The sequence below is a fragment of the Malus domestica genome, chromosome 12 (genome assembly GCF_042453785.1).
Source record: "Malus domestica chromosome 12, GDT2T_hap1".
Classification (NCBI taxonomy): Eukaryota; Viridiplantae; Streptophyta; class Magnoliopsida; order Rosales; family Rosaceae; genus Malus; species Malus domestica.
The window spans coordinates 11,385,105-11,404,730 of record NC_091672.1 but is presented as its reverse complement, the minus strand read 5'-3'; the positions used below and the strand labels follow the sequence as shown (position 1 = coordinate 11,404,730).

Here is a 19,626-nt window from a genome sequence, read left to right as displayed (position 1 = left end):
CCGGCCTTAAATTGTGGGACTTAATGGCTGCTTCCCAGCATCTAATATGCCATGCCCAGATGATTGATGTGAGTTATCTTCGATGAATCTATCCACTTCGGGAACTTGCAAGAGTTGAGTTCAAGGTGTCCCCATTTTGGCCGACAAAGATTTGTATGCGGTTCGGTTGTGTTACGTCGTAGTAAAAATTTCACATTTAAGAATCAATTAGAGCATGACAAGTAGAGCATGACAAGTAGAGAGAGAATGGGGCTGACAGCCTTGGACCGGTGGAGGCATGTTCAGGCCCTGGCCCTTGCCTTGCACGGGCAGTTGGACCGTGGAAATGCTTTTACCCAAAACAAAAAGAAACACACGCATGGTACCATCCCCTGGGTTAACCACACAGTAGCATTCCCAGAACCCCAAACGCAAGAGAGTCTACTTTTTCTCAGTTGAGTTAAAGTCTCTGACACTGGTGTCAGGACTCAGGAGAGAGAGAGAGAGAGAGAGAGAGAGAGATGGACGTGGAGGGAGAGCCGGCGAATGGGGAAACCAACGGGGAGATTCTGGGGCCTTGCCTGACCAGCCACATAGACGATGGTAGCGCAGAGAGCCACAGATACTACCTCTCACGGAGAACGGTGCTGGAGACGCTGAGGGACAGAGGCTATTCTGTTCCCGCCTCCGAAATCGACCTCTCTCTCCAAGACTTCCGCTTCCTCCACGGCCCCACTCCCGATATCGAGCGCCTACGCTTCTCCGCCACTCATTGCACCGACCCTTCTGACAGGGTAACCAATTTATGCTTTTTTTTCCTTGCATTTGTTTTATTTTATTTACTGAGAATCAAAGAAAGAGGAATTTCTGGTACTTGTATTATGTGTCGGATATCGAAATCTTTGTGCTTACGAATTTGGAAATTTTGAGGTTTAGGGTTTAAGATTTTAGCAATACGTGTTTTGTTCCACAAATTATATGGTATGTTTTTTTGGTGACTGTTATGAACTTTGTCCGTCTCTGTTTGTGAAGACAATAAAAGCAAATGTTGATGCAAATCTTACTTTGCATGTCGTATAAGTGCTTTATCGATTGACAGAGAATCAAAGAAACAAGACTTTCGGGTTCCGGGCAGTTTCTTTTTCTTCATTCTTGCACTTGGATTAATTTCGTGTCGAGTTTCAAAATCTATACGTTTACGAATTTGGCAATTTTAAGGTTTGAGCTACCATTGGGTGTAGCAATATGTGTAGGATTGCGCTACTCATGAATACGTCTCAGATTTTTTGTCTATGGTCCTAAAAGAAGAAGCAAGGCTGATTCAGTGCTTGTGACTTCTTCCGTGCGATGACCTTTTTCTGCTTTTGCTAAATCTCAATACAACCTATGCATGCATGCTTAGTTGTAACCAGATTCTTACCAGGCCACCGATGGTGTAATTTCATTTCAAGATTACAGTAGATGATATAAGATTAAGGATTTTACAAAAGTCGTGTGAAAAAAAAAAAGACGTTGGATTTTTGAAGGGTATGATTTTGCTTGATGTTAGAATTGAGGTTTTACAGTTGTTTGCAGTGTTTATTTCATATTTAGAAGCTTGTTTGATTTACATGCAGACTTTATTCAGACCAGATATGACTGCTTAACCTCGGCTGCTTCCACACTTCCACTTACACTTTGGTCAATGTGATTTTCACCCACTTACCATCGAATTGAAATGTTAATTTTATGCATGGATGCTAGACAAAGGCATAAACAGTGGCACTGATATATTTGCTGTGCTCTTCACTTGAAATTTGGTGTGTGTGATTGTAGTAATAACTTATGAGCAATTGGTATTTATGATTAGTTTTTGAATTGCAGATGCTGGTCATTTACTGTGGCCCTGGTATCGTGAAGGTTAATGTGATTCGTGGGCTACATTCTCAGATTGCTAATAAGGACACTTTGACGGGGCTCATGTTAATTACCCAAAACCAAGTAACAAACCAAGCTCTAAAAACTCTGGAACTTTATCCGTTTAAAACTGAAATATTCCAGGTTTGTTTCCAAATGTCAATTATGTTTTTCATTTCATTCCTTTATACATAACAAGTCCTACAAGACGATTAAATTTGACTACGTTTCTGATTTTCTAGACTAGCTTTATGGATGGATTATGATTGGAGAGGGCATTACTATTGATGAACTAATTGCCTTTTAAGCCTTTAAGGATCAAAATGCATTGATAAAGCTTCTTTATAATCTAGGCATAAAAGAGTAGTGGGAAATGCGATTTAGGGAGGTCAACTGCAAGTTCGGAAAATTTGAAATGTTATATATGCATCTTAAGGAAATTGAAAATACTGTAATGATGGACTTTGCAATGATGAGTCCAAACAGAACCTCTTAGATTTTGACTCTGTGGATTGCGTTTTAATATGAATGTTTTTGTTTTTGTATCCTTAAAGACCTCAATTAATTCCTTGGTTAATTTTTTACCAAGGTACTTACAGTAGTGTTTTTGTTGTTTCTTTAGGTGCTTTCGGAAAGCATTTCACAACATGATTTTTTACAGCATTTATACTGAAACACTTACTGATAACTGTAAAGTGTTTCTGCCTAATAGTTTTAATGGTTCGTTCACTTAGAGGTTCTCCTTCTCACTCCTCTCATTTTCTATATCTTTCTTTGTTTGGCAGATTACCGACTTGCTTGTTAACATCACGAAGCATGTCTTGAAGCCAAAGCATCAGGTGCTGACGGACAAAGAGAAAGGAAAACTCCTAAAGAAGTACAACGTAGAAGAAAAGCAGGTTAGTTTATTAACTCAAGTTAAGAAAAACCAGACTCTGATTTTCTTTCTCTGGAGATCCTTCATATTTTTCTTAATTACTGAATAATCTTGAATAGATTTGAATTACTTAATCTGACTTTGCTGTGGTATTCCCTCTGTCATTTGAAATTTCTTCTGATATGGTGTTGGAAAAGAGTGTTATGAATTTTATGTGTGAGTGGTTGGCAGGGATCGTTTGGAGAGTGAATTGGGTTGGACCCCATTTATATGCCTTGTCATCAGTATTAAACCCATGTTATTGGAAGTGCTTTGGTATAATCATAAATGACTACATTGAAACTTTATTATACTTACGGACCAAAACTCACTACGTGTAAAGACATTCAAGCGCTCATTGTATTTTAATGGCCACATACTGAAGGAATTCCCTGATTTTATTGTTGCTCAATATGTGATTCTCTAATTTGTTTTGCTCTATTTGGGAAATTCAGCTGAGATCACATGTTGAAATTGCAACTGATAAGACTTTGTGCCTATAGACCTCTAATATGCAGAGCAAACTCAAAGAATGAACTGGCCTTATTGACCCCAATCTAGAAAACCCTGACCGTCCAACCTCGTGATTCACGGATCTCTCTTCTTTTGGTCCTATAGACATACATCAGAGGTCTTTTGCCTATAAACCCTCTCTGTCTCTCTCTCTGTCTCTCTCTCTCATTTACTGTTGGACGGTCCCAGTAAGAAGCGCCTCCATTTGTATTGGAAGTGCTTTGGTGTGTTCGTCTATCAAATGGTGCATTTTATTTTATTAAACTGTATATTACCATTACATTTCATGTAGATGGGTTGGCTTCTGATTGGTAACTAAACTGTAATGTTCGCGCAATTTTAATTTCATCAACTGTTCTTCCTGCAGCTTCCTCGACTTTCACGAAAAGACGCAATTTCACGGTACCATGGACTTGAGAAGGGGCAGGTAGTGAAAGTTACTTGCACTGGTGATATTACCGAGTCTCATGTTACATACCGTTGCATCTGGTGATGCAGTCCTCTGGGTGCAGTTTCGAGGAATGGCACCTTTCTAGTTTCTAGTGTCTAGTTTATGTGATCTGGTGTATCTGCAAACCTTGACGAGTAAAATCCCTTTATTTTCTAACGAACGGTTGATTCGTGATTCCGGTAGCTTTTAGCCTTTTACTGCTCTAATTCTCTGTTCTCTAGCGACTTTTATTCAGTGATGGCTTGTTCGAGCTTTCTGTTATTTTTAAGTTATAAATGTTTCGCATACAGAGAACAAATGCTCGAACATCAGTCACTGAACAAAGCAATTGATTGTGTAGTGAATTCCTCAAAAATTGGGATTTATCAAGATCAGTCGATGCCATTTGTAGCTTGAAAAATAACAATTTTAAATATATTCAAAATATCACTTAAATAGACACAAATGCCCTTAAACTTTAAACCTAATAAATTAAAAAACCAAAACCTTATTAGATGAAGAGTTCTCGAGCCAAAACCTAAAACTAGTGCTTTCTCTACTACTAGTAACTGAATGAGTTTTCCTTTGGAAATCCAGTAGTTGACAGGGAAGATGCAACAATACATCAAGCCGTGGTAAAGATAATCAGGAATAGATGAAGAAGTTGATGAGGAAGGCAATATACCAGAGTGAACAAATAAAAATAAATTAACTTTTACTTGTCTCAAATTTAAAGAATTGTACAACCAATATAAACAATAAAATGATAGAAAATAAAATTTTATTCATTAAACTGTAAATTTAAAAGGGTTCTATAAAGTAGGATGAAGTTGAATGGGATTCGTATAAGTTTGCTTATAATGGTCATTTGAACCACATTTTGAACACTTTTGAGTTGATTTTTCTTCTCCACGTGATGGGATCCTCTTTTCTTTGCACCTACCATATATTCTTTGTGTAATTGTCCTTTCACCCACATCATCAGTTACTATCCAATCGGTCTGATTACAAACTGATTATATAGCTTTTGCATACGCAATGACCAAGGAGTTTGTAGTATATTTTGGCTGCCTTGGTTTGATGCTCATAAAACCACTTATGCAGAATATTCATTCTAAAATACTCAAGAAATCATGTGATAGGTAGTTTTCAAGCATCTTTGGTGATTGCATTGAGACATTCAGTAATATTTGTTGTCATGATGTCGTACCGCTTTCCATCAAAGTACGCACAAGTCCATTTTTCATATCCAGCTGAATTAAGATAATCACCCATCTCATAGTTGACTTTATATATTTTTGTCATGAGACGATGAAATTCAGGAACTCTGTATGCTTTAGCAGCTGTAAAATACAGTTTATGTGCTCTCTCATGCTTAAAATTGTGCCTAATGTTTTGACTTATATGAATTATGCATGCACCATGATGGACATTGGGAAAAAGAGTTGACAGAGTTGTCGAATGCTTTCATGTTTATCAGAAACGAACACCATGTCATCTTTTTCCTCAATTGCTCCCGTAATTTTGTCAAAAACCAATTCCATAATGCATCATTCTCTGAATCTCCAACTCCGAATGCTAGAGGGTATATTTGTCTAGGGAAGTGTTATTAGCACTCCAAAAATCTCATTCTACACTACTCACAAATGTATTTTTCTTTTTAAATATAGAAAGTTTGGAGTGTAGAATGAGAATTTTGGAGTGCCAATAACAATTCCCTTTGTTTATTGTCGTCCATGCATGTGGCAACAAACAGATGCCAAGATATTTACCCTTTAAAAACATCCCATCGACTGCTATTACCGGCCTAATAGCACTTCTAAAACCTCTTATGTAAGGTCCAAGTGACATGAAACGGTACAAAAAATGATTATTCTCATCCGTTTCAGTATGTGTTATTGTACCTAGATTTTTGGCTTCTAACATAGCAAAATAAGATGGAAGTAACGCGTAAGATTCCTTTGGTAATCCCTTAACCAAATCCATTGCATGTTCCTTAACACTCCAAGCCTTCACATAACTTATACCCACACCCATGTCCTTCCACATATCTTTTATGATGTCACATGGTCTATGTACTCGTGATACACCCTCATACTTAGACTTTATGCATTGACCAATAAGAGAACTACTTGCCTATCGATGGTGACAATTGATAATGTCTAATGAACATGAGTGAATATAAACGTATTTCCTAACCTTGAAATATGGTGATTTTCGTAATTTAGAAGCACATAGTTTCCACTTGCATTCATCACCGGCACAACCAACTCCAAACCTTTCTTTGCTTGATATCTTCACTTTGAATTCATAATTGTTCTTCATAGCATCAATACCCAACATTTTTTTTAAATCCTCCTTAGTCTCGGACAATTGACCTATAACTATATCTCCATCTAAATTGCACAGTTCTTCCATGTCTGATTCATGTACAATATTTTTACCCTTGTGAACATCTGATCGGTTAAAGCTGGGTTCATCAGATTGCACATTACTAGATATTTTTCTAAAATATAAGCAAAACAATAAGCAAAGAAGAAAGTGACATACACATTGAAAAAATTAATTTAATATTGTCTAGATTGTTGATACAATTAATTAACAATTTGCAGACTAAAATAAAAAAATAAAAACACAAAAAAAGAAAAAAAAATTATATCGTAAAGCAAACCCTAAATTTTCTAAATGCACTAAATGAATTTCAATGACTGATGGGCAAATGGTTTTAGCAATGTCAATCTTCCATTGACAAAAGAAACCTAATTTTTCTAATATGCTTTTTTGCACTTTCTAAGAACACAACCGTCTCTTGATTCACTACCAGTCAATGATAACTTCAAAACAGAATTCGGACACGGACAACACCCTTAATAATGCAAAGGTGTGGAAAATTAAATATGAAGCACATATAATCCAAAGGAAAATTGAGATAAATAACGTTACATAGATTGACATTTCATTCTTCGATAAACATTCAATCAAAGGAAGAAACTACAAAAACAAAGAGGAGACGTAGACAAGGAAAAATGCAAGAAGTTAACCATCTACACTCACCTTCGTTTAGGGGTGCACAAGTCTCTACCAACAGTTGATGCCTTCACTAGGTCTCCACCATTTTTAGTTTTTGCCATGAGAAATCTTCATCAAAAAGGGTTTTGGTTTTTAATTTATTAGGTTTAAAGTTTAAGGATATTAGCGTCGGTTTAAGTGATATTTTTTGTAAAAAAAGTGATATTTTGGATATATTTGTGTTATAAACTTCTTATTTAAATGTGATTGTGTAAATCCTAGTTTAGATTTGATTCTAGTTATTCTTCTTTATTAGGACTTGTATTCCTTGGAGGAAAATGATTTCTTCCCTCCCTTATTACTACAAACACATCTCTCTCTCTCTCTCTCTCTCTCTCTCTCTCTCTCTCTCTCTATATATATATATATATATATATATATTCTCTGTGTCGCCGGCCCCCTTTCCCCTGTCAGATAAATATAGGCCACAACACGTTATCAACACGCTCTTACCACTATGCTTAGGAATCTAACATGGAAGTTTTCTGTATCAAACTAGTTCATCAATATCATCACGTAATTGATGTGAGAAATTACTTGACACACAAATTAAACCCTCTTTTTGACAATTGTGTATAGATGTAAGTAGGGTATCGTTCTAGGCCGGGGATTAGGAGGGATTGCTAATCTATTAAAAATATTAAATAAGACTCAAGGACACAAAACTAGGCTAAAAACTCTAATAACTCGAAACACACTTAGAATGACTCAAAATAATGAAAACAATCAAATTAGACACTAGGAACCGAAATGGACGGAAATTGAATTAAAAGACTAACAACAATGAAAACTAACTAAATAATATAATTTAATAATGGGGGGGTTTGGTTTTGACGAGAAGTAAATTAAACTTAAATAAATTACAGAATTGACAAAAGCATGAAATTAAGGTGAAAGGATAGGTGACGGACTAGCTAGAGGGTTCTTCTCCACACATGACACATATGCAACCTAAATTGATTTTCAGTTGTTCTTTCAATAAATTGTAAATCTCAACGCCCCAAATTAACCGTGAATTGCACTAATTAACCCTCAGTTTTTCCACAAGTTATTGGGTTGGATGATTGCATACGACAACCCAAAACATTCCCTACAAGTTCCCTACATGAATTGCATAATAGAGATACAAGCAAGAATCATTAAGTTCTATGAAAAACATAAGCATTGACGAGGCACTCGTTACTATGATTTGCATGAAACTTATGCCAAGAATTTACTTAACGTGATTGTGACTAGCAACCTTCACTACTTGTGAATATAAGTTCATAACGATTAGGTGAAACTCCCTTATATTCTAGCGTCAAATTCATGCATGTAAATTAAGTATGCATTCTTAATCGACATACAAAAATAAGTTATCAATCAAGCAGTTAAGCAAATTAAATCACAACTCAGAAATCACAACTGAAGGTAATCAATTCATATTACAAATATATTCATGGCTTTGAATTAACCTCTAGCTAAAATAAATTTAGTTACACATTATTAAAACAGAAATAAAATATAAATTTAGAAAGATTTAACCGAGAATAGATGATCTGCTGCGTTCGTGCCCACGCTGCCCTTGCTGCTCCCCGCGCCAGTCTCTCCCCGCGTCACAATCTTCTTCTTTTTTTCTGCTTTGCCCAAGGGCAGCTTTCCTTTCCTGCCCACAGTCTCTGCACCTCTTCCCCTTGCTTGCGTCTGTCTCTCGCTGCCAAAGGCAGCACCTATTCTATCTCTCTCTACTGACTACCGTGCTGCCAAAGGCAGCTCCCTCTCTCGTCAGTCACCTCTATCCCCCCGCGTCTCCCTTTTTCTTCTAACCTCTCCTTCTTTTATTCTTTTACGCCCTCACCTAACTTCCCTCTATCATTTTTTATTTTCTGTTTCTGGCAGCCTTGCTGCCCTCTCTGCACGTCCTCACCTCGGTTTCTGCTGCCGCAAAGCAGCCTTCTGCTGCTTCTTCCCGTGCGCTGCCAAGGGCAGCTTTTTCTTTCCCAGCTGCTGTCTCTCCTTGCGTCAGTCCTCACTTCCCTCTGACTTCTTCTCGCTGACCCCGTGTCGGTCTTCCAGCTCCAAAGGGCAGCTCACTTCTTATTTTTCTATATTGCCCACGCTACCCAAGGGCAGCCCATCTGCTTTCCCACTTCTTTCCGTTTCTATATTGCCCTGACTCCCTCTTGCTGTTTCTCACCAGCTGCCAAAGCAGCTGCCCACCTTGGATTCTTTTCTGGCATCCCACTCGTTTTCCACTAGCTGCAAAGGCTTATTTCTTTTTGTTTCTTTTCTTTACTCACCAACTGCAAAACACTTCAATTTTAGATATATCATATAATTTCTAATGCTATATAATTTCTAATGCATACCTAATAAATTTAGCCTAACTTCCATGACCTATAATCCGAGACATAATTCTACCAATAACCCATGACAGAATGAGAACGACTAAAGCAATTTTTGACGAATTTATTATTTAAAACTCATTTGTGCCATTTTTATTTTCTTTGCATAAACAAATCCTATAAACACAAAAATAACGTAAATAACTAAAAAATATAAGGAATTAACTAAGAAAAGACGAGTGAATTTGAAGTAAAAATATATATAAATATGATCCGATCAGTAATCAGGTTCTTTCAAAACAACGGTTTTTATCTCGACATTTATGCAGCCTTGATAGCTTGAACACTCACCATAATGCATGATCCAACTTTACATTTTTCGAGTTTTAGATTCTACTTAAATTGTCTATGCATTATATCCATAATTGTTGAATTATGTGAATTTGATATTGCCATGAATTTCATCAATTATATTTCTATGCATTAAATTATTTAATTGAATATGCATTGAAATTCAAAACCCAAGCTCACATGAGCCTTCTTGAGCCGTGATGCACCGGAGCAAAATCCCAAATGCTCTATCTGAGAAGACGACGCCGTTTTGGCATCAAACCCACGAACCCAGCTGCAGCCTGCAGTCTGCCATGGCCTCACTACCGTCTCTCTAGGGCATCACAACCTGCAGTCGTGTTTTTGGGACCCAACCATCGTCGGAGATGATTGGTTTCTCAAAAAATCTGATAACCATTGATGAATTTTTGAAGGATTCTTCGAATCCTCACGATTTCTTAGACCCCCCGACGTTGAAACTTAGGTTTCTGTCCAAAACAAGGGTTCCAATCGAACCCCTATGCATCACCGTGCCGTGACCGACCGAGGGAAGTCGCTTAAAGCGACGCCGAAGATTTTTCCAGTTCAAATCCCACACCTAGTGTTGTTGGGGTGTTCTAGGTTTCTCGACCCAAGCCCTAGTGGGCCTCAGACCCTCGGGACTGCATTGCAAATCACCATTTTTGGGCATGCTGGTTGTCTTTGCTACCACGACCTAAATTTAACCAGCCCATTGGGTTGAACTGGACTCTCGGCCCGTAAACGATATGAAGGAAAATTTGTGAAAAACATGTTCATTTGAGCAACATCTATAGCATGCAATTAACAAATTAAAGGCGGAATCATGCTTGCATGCACTCAAAACAAAACATTACCCATTAAATTCAAAACCTAGTAGTTAGGTGAACCAAGACTCAACTCAAAACAAAGTGAGTTGAGAAATTATACCTTTGTTGATTCCTCTTTGCATAAGCAAAGGATAATCACCCAAGAGATAGGGCCTTCATTCCTTGCTTCTTAGATCCATGGATTTGGATGGAAGAATAGGTTTATCCAAGTTCCCAAAATTGAAAACCTCTAAGTCTCCACACCAAGGTAAGATGTGAAGAAGAGATGAGTGACCTTGGAGGAGAAAGATTACTAGCTAATCCCTCCAAGGGTGGCCGGCCTCTTTAGAGAGAAATGAGAGCTTTGTGTTCTCTCCAATTTTCTCAAAAAAAACCCTAAATGAATTTTGGCTATAAAGTCATATTTATACCTTTGTTAATTGGAGTGGCAAACTTGTAATTAAGTCCAAAACCCACTCCTTTAACAAAATGGCCGGCCATAGGGTTTCATTGGGCTTTTAAGGCCTTTGTGAATTATTTGTCATTAAGTTGTCATACAACTTAAGTCAATGGGCTTGACGTTCGAAGCCCATTGGGCCTTGAGGCCCAAAACTAACCCGTGGTCTTTTAACGAACTTTATTCATTTGATTAATTAACATATTAATTAATCGTTGCCATAAATAATTAAACCATTTAATTATCCTTACTCATCTCCGTTGTTTCTTCAAGCTCTACCTTACACGGTGTACGATCCATTAGGTTCTTTTTAGCGAGGTAGTGGGCGATTAGAACTCTTTCAAATTGATTGTGAATTGAAACTTACTTTCAATTCTCCCTTTAGTGATTATACACGTTTAAGGCTTCCACAAACCATGAGTGACACCTAGCAGTATGTCATGGTTACCCAAGCTAATCAGAAGAGGTAGAGAACCTATTCAGTTTAGGATTACAATGCAATACAGTCTTTCTCTAATACAATACTCTTGACCACATTGTTTGGTTTGATAGTTTATTCATGTCTACTATCCAATGTGATTCATTTACTTATATGATTACTTTGAATGTAATTTGGAACGACTTCCTAAATCTCATTCATACTCTGGCCAGAGATTCTTAATCATATCATAGAGTATTCTCCCTCAAACGGTTTGAAGGTTAGAGATCCCTTGTTGCGCATTCACTTGCCTCCATGGCTAAGTGGCTTAACCCCAACTATGCCGTGGACACCCTCGAATGGAGTGACTTTGACATAATCAAAGATCAAGGACTTAACCACAAGACAACTATGATGCCTCAGGTCAAAGGACTACTTTGCATTATCCCAACCATGAGTTCTCATGTGACATGAGTATGAGAACTCCTCGTGAAGGAATATTTTGTGAAAACATGTTCATTTAAGCAACATCTATAAGCATGCAATTAACAATTAAAGGCGGAATCATGCTTGCATGCACTTAAAAACAAAACATTAACCATGAAATTCAAAGCCTAGTAGATTGGTGAACCAAGACTCAACTCAAATCAAAGTGAGTTGAGAAATATATACCTTTGTAGATTCCTCTTTGCATAAGCAAAGGCTAATCACCCAAAGAGAGGGCCTTCATTCCTTGCATCTAAAATCTATTGATTTAGATGGATGAAAATGAAGGATTTATTTTGAAAAACATGTTCATTTGAGCAACATCATATAGCATGCAATTAACAATTAAAGGCGGAATCATGCTTGCATGCACTCAAAAACAAAACATTACCATGAAATTCAAAGCCTACTAGATTGATGAACCAATTATCAACTCAAAACAAAGTGAGTTGAAATTATTACCTTTGTAGATTCCTCTTTGCATAAGCAAAGGCTAATCACCCAAAGAGATAGGGCCTTCATTCCTTGCTTCTTAGATCCATGGATTTGGATGGAAAAATAGGTTTCTCCAAGTTCCCAAAATAGGGAACCTCTAAGTCTCTTCACCAAGGTTTGATTGTAGAAGAAATGAGTGACCTTGGAGTAGTAGGATTGCTAGATGTACCCTCCAAGGTGTTGGCCTCTTTAGAGAGAAAATGGAGAGACAATTCTCACCAATTTTCCCCCAAAATAAACCCTTAATTTTTCCTAAATGAATTTTGGCTATAAAGTCATTTATATAGTCACTTCTTTAAGTAACCTAAACAACCAAAACCCTAATTCATCTAATATGGCCGGCCATTTAGGGATGTTTGGGCTTTTGGGCTTTAATGAATCTTTATTCATTAAATTGTCATACAATTTAAGTTAATGGGCTTGACGTTCGAAGCCCATTGGGCCTTAAGGTCCAAAACTATCCCGAAGTCTTTAACGAACTTATTCGTTTGATTAATTAACATATTAATTAATCCTTGCCATAATTAAATGATTAAACCATTTAATCATTCTTACTCATTTCCGTTTAATCTCCAATCTCTACCTTTTACGGTGTGCGATCCATTAGGTTCCTTTTAGCGAGGTAGTGGGCGATTAAAACCATTTTACATCGATTGTGAATTGAAACTATTTTCAATTCTCCCTTTAGTGATTACACACGTTTAGGGCTTCCACAAACCATGAGTGACACCTAGCAGCATATCATGGTTACCCAAGCTAATCAGAAGAGGTGGAGAACCTATTCAGTTCGGGATTACAAATGCAATACGGTCCTTCTCTAATCTAATACTCTTGACCACATTGTTTGGCATGATAGTTTATTTACTCATGTCTACTATCCAATGTGAATCGTTTGCTTATATGATTTCCTTGAATGTGATTTGGAACGCATTCCCCAATCTCATTCATACTCTGGCCAGAGATTCCAAATCATATCATAGAGTATTCTCCCTCAAATGTTTGAAGGTTAGAGATCCCTTGTTGCGCATTCACTTGTCTCCATAGCTAAGTGGCTTAACCCCAACGATGCCGTGACACCCCGAGGGGGTGAATTAGACATAATCAAAGATTAAGGACTTAACCACAAGACAACTGTGATGCCTCAGGTCAAAGGACTACTTTGCATTATCCCAACCATGAGTTCTCATGTGACATGGAATATAAGAACTCTTCGTTGATCACGTTCAGTGAACTCATTCTCTTATTGAGCACCTACGTACTTGTCTTGATGTCACACACACCAATGACTCGAGACTAGTCATTCTCCCTGAGAGAAGACACAGTACGTACTGATCTTAACGGACTGTCAATGCCCAATTGGTAATCCTATGATCAGGAACATTTAGGATGTGTCTACGAAAGAATGGTCTCATTAATCTAACTTCATTAGATTGCATTCTCCCAATCACATATTCCTTGGACTTTATCGTTTAAGCATATAACATTTATATGAGACGGCTCAAACAATAATCTTTGCCCTTTATATATTAAACTAGATTAGTTTAACATTTGAAATGTCCGTAAAGTATCATCATATGATTGGTTTTAGGGCACATTTCCAACAATCTCCCACTTGCACTAGAGCCAATCAGCATTGGTCATCAGTGATGATACCTCTTCTGTAGTCATTTCATAAATGGCTGAAAAGTAGGCCTAGACAATGGATATCTATATGTGTTATCCATAGAAGCAACCTTGAGAATAACGACGTCACCATTATACATGATTCTCAATCATGTGGTTCAGTCTCTCATTTGAGTTCGGATCTTGATGAGACCTTGATTCCCAGGCTTGAGCTATCGCCCCATTAGTGTCATACACTTTCTGGTTGGAACCGTATAGAGAGTTCATAAATGAACTTTCCCATCCAAACAACATTGTTGTAAACTTCTATATGGCAATATATCTTGCATTCATAATGGAACACACTAAAGTCATTACTTTAATGTTTCCATCCAAATATCTCTTTAGTCATAATAAAGAGATATCTGTTTATTTCTTCATTCGTAATGAAGAAACATCCAATGATGGATTAGATTCATAATCTAATACATTTACGCTTCCATTACGTTACTCTAATTCTTCCTCGATCTTTGAGGAATTTATCCTTTAGTATTTCTTAAATACTTAAGGACTCACTTGACAGTTGCCATGGTTCTGATCCTGGGCTTGTATTGATATCGTCTTGTACCGTTCTAGGTACAACTCATATCAATGTTTTTCATACAATATGAAATACATAAATCACCTTTCTGCTTACGCATAAAGGATTCTATTTACGCATTATTTCTTTGGGAGTCAACAACTTCTTAGTCTTACTAGAATTGTCCATTTGATTGAAGTTTATCATCATATGAGAAACTTCCCAGCATCTCTTGTCTATTATTAGGGATTGATACAATCCAATTATATCCTAAAATCTATCAATATAGATTTCATTCCCATGTATATAGACTATATCTCCCATATACATTCTATCTTTTTATAGAATGCTTAAAGTCATAACTTTAACGAAGAAGAATTCATTTCATTTCCAAAATTAATATATCATATATATTTTAAATTTTAGGAACATGATTAACTCCCACTAATCTTTTGTAAACCTAGTAAACAAAAGATTCATTTACATCTTTATAAGCAATCAAACGATTTGATCTTTTTCTCATAAGATGCAAATAGCTCCCACTAGCTTGCTAAGATCCATGATGGATGGATCTCTACAACTTACATGTCTTGTGATTCATAGTTTTAGACATATATTATCAAGACTATCTTAATAATGTCCAAACATTGAATCACCATTTAGTTGTAGCTAGCAATCTTCGAATTAATTGAAACTAAGACTATCTCAAAGATGGTTTCTTCAAAGTCAACCATTTTCTTTGATTGTAGTCACCTTAAGCTACCAATTAGCTATGAAGGTTTCATTATTTCGAGTCAAATGGTACTTTACCATTTCCTTGAGTATATATTGTATATGCACTCAGTGTATAAGGATTTTCATTCTTACTTCTTTCGAATTAAGAGGTGCAACTCTATGACATAGTCATAAAGTTCAAAACCATTCAACTGAGACGGTTTATAAATCCTTATTGACTACCTTGGAGCTTGAGGTATAGGAACTAGGTTGTTATATTTGTTGATTACTTCCTTGTCTCTCAAAGAACCCATTCTTTGAGTTCTATCTCTCGTTCATTTGCTCTTAGGCAAATCACATTGTAGGATTACAATGAACTTCCCAACAAAACAACATTTGTTAGTTGGATTATAGAAGCGATATCCAAAAGTTAATTTAAGGATATCCCACAAGATTGTTATCAAACAAATATTGCTTATTAGCACACAACCTCAAATCTTAACATGCTTAAGATTTGTCTTTCTTTCCAACTACATCTTATGGAGTTATGAAAATTTTGGAAGATCTTCTAATTGACAATCATATTGTTTTAGAAGTATATATCCTATATATGGGTAATAGATAACATCTAACGAACTAAATCTTATTCGAGTTCGTTTTTCTCCTAATGGAGAAATTCATTATCTCATGATGCTCCTTTCCTTGATATCTTTCAAGGAAACTCATCTAAAGTGTTACTTTTCCTTGGATCAAATCTAAGGAGGTAAATACTTTAGACGTCTTACTCATCAACTAACATTACTTGAATTCTTTGAAACCTTTTGCAAAGTATTCGGACTTGTGTTTATTCAAAATAAACTATAGTCCAACCGAGAGTGATCTTCGGTGAATGTCATATAACATGAGTAGTATTATGTTGTGGACAAGTGCCACTAACATCTAAGTGAATTAACCTCAACAACTTTGTGATTCTTTCTTCTTTCAAAAAGAATAAAGATTCGAACATTTCGCCTCTATACAATTTTAACAAGAAGGTATTGGATCCGGATCTAACGATCCAAAGCATCCTTGTTTCACCAACTCGTAACTTATGTTTTAGAGGTATCACAATTTAGCTGGGATTAGTCACTACCTTGCAACCTTTTGGGTTTTAAGCATCATTATATTCTAAACAGTTAACACTACCATATCATCTCTACTATAGAGACAATCAATTAGATTACTATAATCCAATTTCTTTGGTAGTTCATATGAGGAAGTAAGTACTATCTGCTTTCGCAGAGATCTATATCTTATTCACGTTCCGTATGTGAAGCACCTTTTCTTCTCTCATATATCTTCTACTTCTTATTAGTCACACTTTTACAACCATTTGTAAAATATAGTTACTAATACGGAATCATACATTCAAGTAGAAGAACCAACTGTTTTGAACTTTTCAAGAACATTTTACAACACCTTCGAAAGGTGTGTTCTTGACACTTGCAAGACATTTCTTGCAAATACCCTTTCCAATGTCCATCCTTTCATAAAGAAAGTTTGTTCCCTTGGAGTTATTTATCTTCTTTATTTGAGTTTCACCTTTGACTACATTAGTCATGGTCCCTAAACTCCCACTATCTCTCTTGAAACCTTTTTCAATTGTGTTATACACATCAAACAATTTGGAGAGTATGTGGTTATTGTTCACTACATAGTTTACCATAAACTTAGTGAACCATTAGGATAGGGGAAACAAAGGTGAAGTCCTTGCCTAGTTTCCGTCTCGTTAAGTGGTTTAACACTTCAACACTCAATGATTCAAAATCATCATAAGTCCATGTTAATGGACTATTTTTGTCAACCAACCATTATGTTCTAAACATAATTACAAACTTTCAAGAGTTGTACAAGGCAACTCTCATTTCTTCATACAACAATTTGCAAGTGAAGAATCATGGCACATTAAGTGTCCATGCCTTTGTGCTTTCTTCTCAAGTTCTTTGTTCATTTAACAAAGAAACAAGCACTAAGTGTTTGCATTGACTAAGGGTTGTTCAAAGCAACTCCTATTTCTTCATACAACAATTTGTAATTGAAGAATTATGACATTAAAAGTGTTGTCCTCTCTATGATAGACCTTTTCTAACATATTCTTCTAATGATACATTATCAATAGGAAGATTGTGAGGATGAGACTACTTAGGTACATTTACAAGCCATTAAAGACAATCTATGGTTTTGTAGTACCAAGTCCGTAAACTAAACGTTCGGCTTTTATTTGTCAAGTGTTGGATAGCGTTTGCAAATATATTGGTAAACAAATACATAACGTATATAAATTGATTGATTTTAAGCCATTTGATTCGGGTCTTTAAATCAAATAGCATCACCCACTATTTTTGGCAAATTCCATATCCCTCATTGGAATTCGAGAGTTTTGGATGAAACTCTTAGTAGGTTATGGGAGGCTCACTATTATCAAGCCCACCTCACGATGATACGATATATGGCTAGCAACAATAATAATGAGAGAGTACGCTTACTCATTTGCAACTAATGCAAGTACCCATCTTATTTGGCCTCTAGAGAATGTAACCTCACAATGATATGATATTGGTTCCATTGCACTTAGTTAAGTTCTTCCCACCATGCTTAGTGCGTGAAGGGGTTCAAGAATAGCCTCACGATGATACGATATATAGCTATCCTCGTTGCCTACACTCACCTCATCATATGTATATGGATTCCTCCTGAGTATAAGCATGCACTTTGTACTCCCCCATGATAGGGTGAAGCCGGTGTACAAGTCATAAACGATTGGATCCCACCACGGTGGAAGGCCACGAAGAGATATTCTAAACATCTCTCGCTTATCAACTTAATATTGGTTTGGTTGAGGGTTTTTAGGTCTCATCACATTTCAATATACATTTTAATCTCTATTAAAACAATTTTGGTCCTATTACAACTATTGGTCCATATGATTGTTTTAGTTGTACATAATACTCCCACTATACTTTTAAAACGGTTTTTAAAGCAAGAGTATATGTTACTACTAACATTAGGTTTGCATTCATTTGATGGACTATATAGTTGCCTTAGGGCCTTAGGATGACTATGAACCTTTGTTTAGATTCAACACGAGCCTTGTGTTGAATCTCGGTCTAGGGATGGAGATTGATTTTAGTTACGCGTTTAATCACATTAAGGCGTGTTGTCTTAGGGGCGTTGGACCCAATTACTTCATTTTCATGCATATCATATAAAGCAAGAAAGAAATACTTCAAAGTAAAGGATGAGCTTATGCTCATTACAACATTTGCATAAAACAAATTACCTTAAAGTAAAGAAGGACTTATGCCCTTTTACAACATTTGATCAAATCAAATTACAACCAAAATCTAATCTACACATTCCCATGGTTCAAACAAATTTGAAACGCCTTTCACATAGCTCAATTATATTAGGCTTAGGTTCATAATCATCCTTTAATTAATTAACGCTTTAACTAATTAATTGAATGCAACATTTTCATTTGGTTTTTGTATCCATAAAATTGATTTAAGTGGAGCTAAACAAAATGAAAATCCAATTCTCATTTAAAGAGACAAAACAATTTTGTTCTCATCCTATTTGGGCCATCATGCAATAACCACAACTTTTTGGGCCATATTGCGAAAACATAAACTTTTGGGGTCACTTTGTAAAAACACAAAAGTCACTACTTCATGTAAATACAACTAGAACCCAAAATTTAAATAAATTCAAAACTTCATTAAAGGAGCAAAACAATTTGTCCTTTAGCGTTTTTAGGCCTTAACGTCAAAACGTAAACTTTCGGGTCAAAGTACAAATACACAAAAGTATCAAAACTTTATGTAATTGCATAAAAGCCCCAAAAATACCCTATTTTATTAGGGTGGCCGGTTTTTAGGGATAAAAAGGAGTGGTGGGTGTTTTGATTTATTAGTTTTGTCAAAAACAATCAAGTAGTGCTTTCACCTTTCATAAAAATAATATATGTTTTGATGATTGATATTTCTTTCATCATTTATACAAATATTTAACACTTTAAATACTTTCATAAAAATAATATATGTTTTGATGATTGATGTTTCCATCATCATTTATACAAATATTTAACACTTTAAATACATGATAAATCATTTGAAAAACATATATCATAAACTTTATGAAATAAATCAAAACTTTGAATCAAAACACAAACCTTTGTGTTCTTGGCAAGAACATCAAGAACATATGAAGAACATCCATGAAAACCCATAAGAGCTCCATGAATGTTTTCAAGCCAAAAAAACTCAAATTTTCATCATTCAAAATGAGGCTAACATCCTAGGGTACTTAGGGGTTCCAAAAGTCACCTTAAAACTATTTTAACAAGACAAACATGAACCCAAAAAATCACCCTTTGGATTTGGCCGAAAATTCCCAAAATCATGGCACCAAATTTTAGCTCCAATATTCATCCTCATATGAACTACATCTACAACATTTGAGATGGCAAATTTTCAAACAAAATTTACATTCAAAGAAGCAAGAATAAAGCTTGTAACAATTACAACTTTTAAATCATAAACTTATGAACTA

At 36.0% G+C, this 19,626-nt stretch overlaps 1 protein-coding gene across 1 annotated transcript; it reads left to right on the top strand.

The window, feature by feature from the left end:
* The first annotated feature begins 106 nt into the window (after positions 1–106).
* On the top strand, positions 107–3,937 carry LOC103449855 (DNA-directed RNA polymerase V subunit 5A). The gene is made up of 4 exons (XM_008389174.4): positions 107–773; positions 1,843–2,019; positions 2,661–2,774; positions 3,672–3,937. Exons 1-4 carry the CDS (start codon positions 501–503, stop codon positions 3,795–3,797), a joined length of 690 nt encoding a protein of 229 aa, XP_008387396.2. The 5' UTR covers positions 107–500; the 3' UTR covers positions 3,798–3,937.
* The last annotated feature ends 15,689 nt before the right edge of the window (positions 3,938–19,626 follow it).

Bases quoted from the DNA above. Each gene is read 5' to 3' on its own strand.
- LOC103449855 (XM_008389174.4), top strand. From the start codon at position 501: ATGGACGTGGAGGGAGAGCCGGCGAATGGGGAAACCAACGGGGAGATT. The intron at 774-1,842 runs GTAACCAATTTA...TTTGAATTGCAG, and splicing joins GCACCGACCCTTCTGACAGG to ATGCTGGTCATTTACTGTGG. The intron at 2,775-3,671 runs GTTAGTTTATTA...TTCTTCCTGCAG, and splicing joins ACAACGTAGAAGAAAAGCAG to CTTCCTCGACTTTCACGAAA.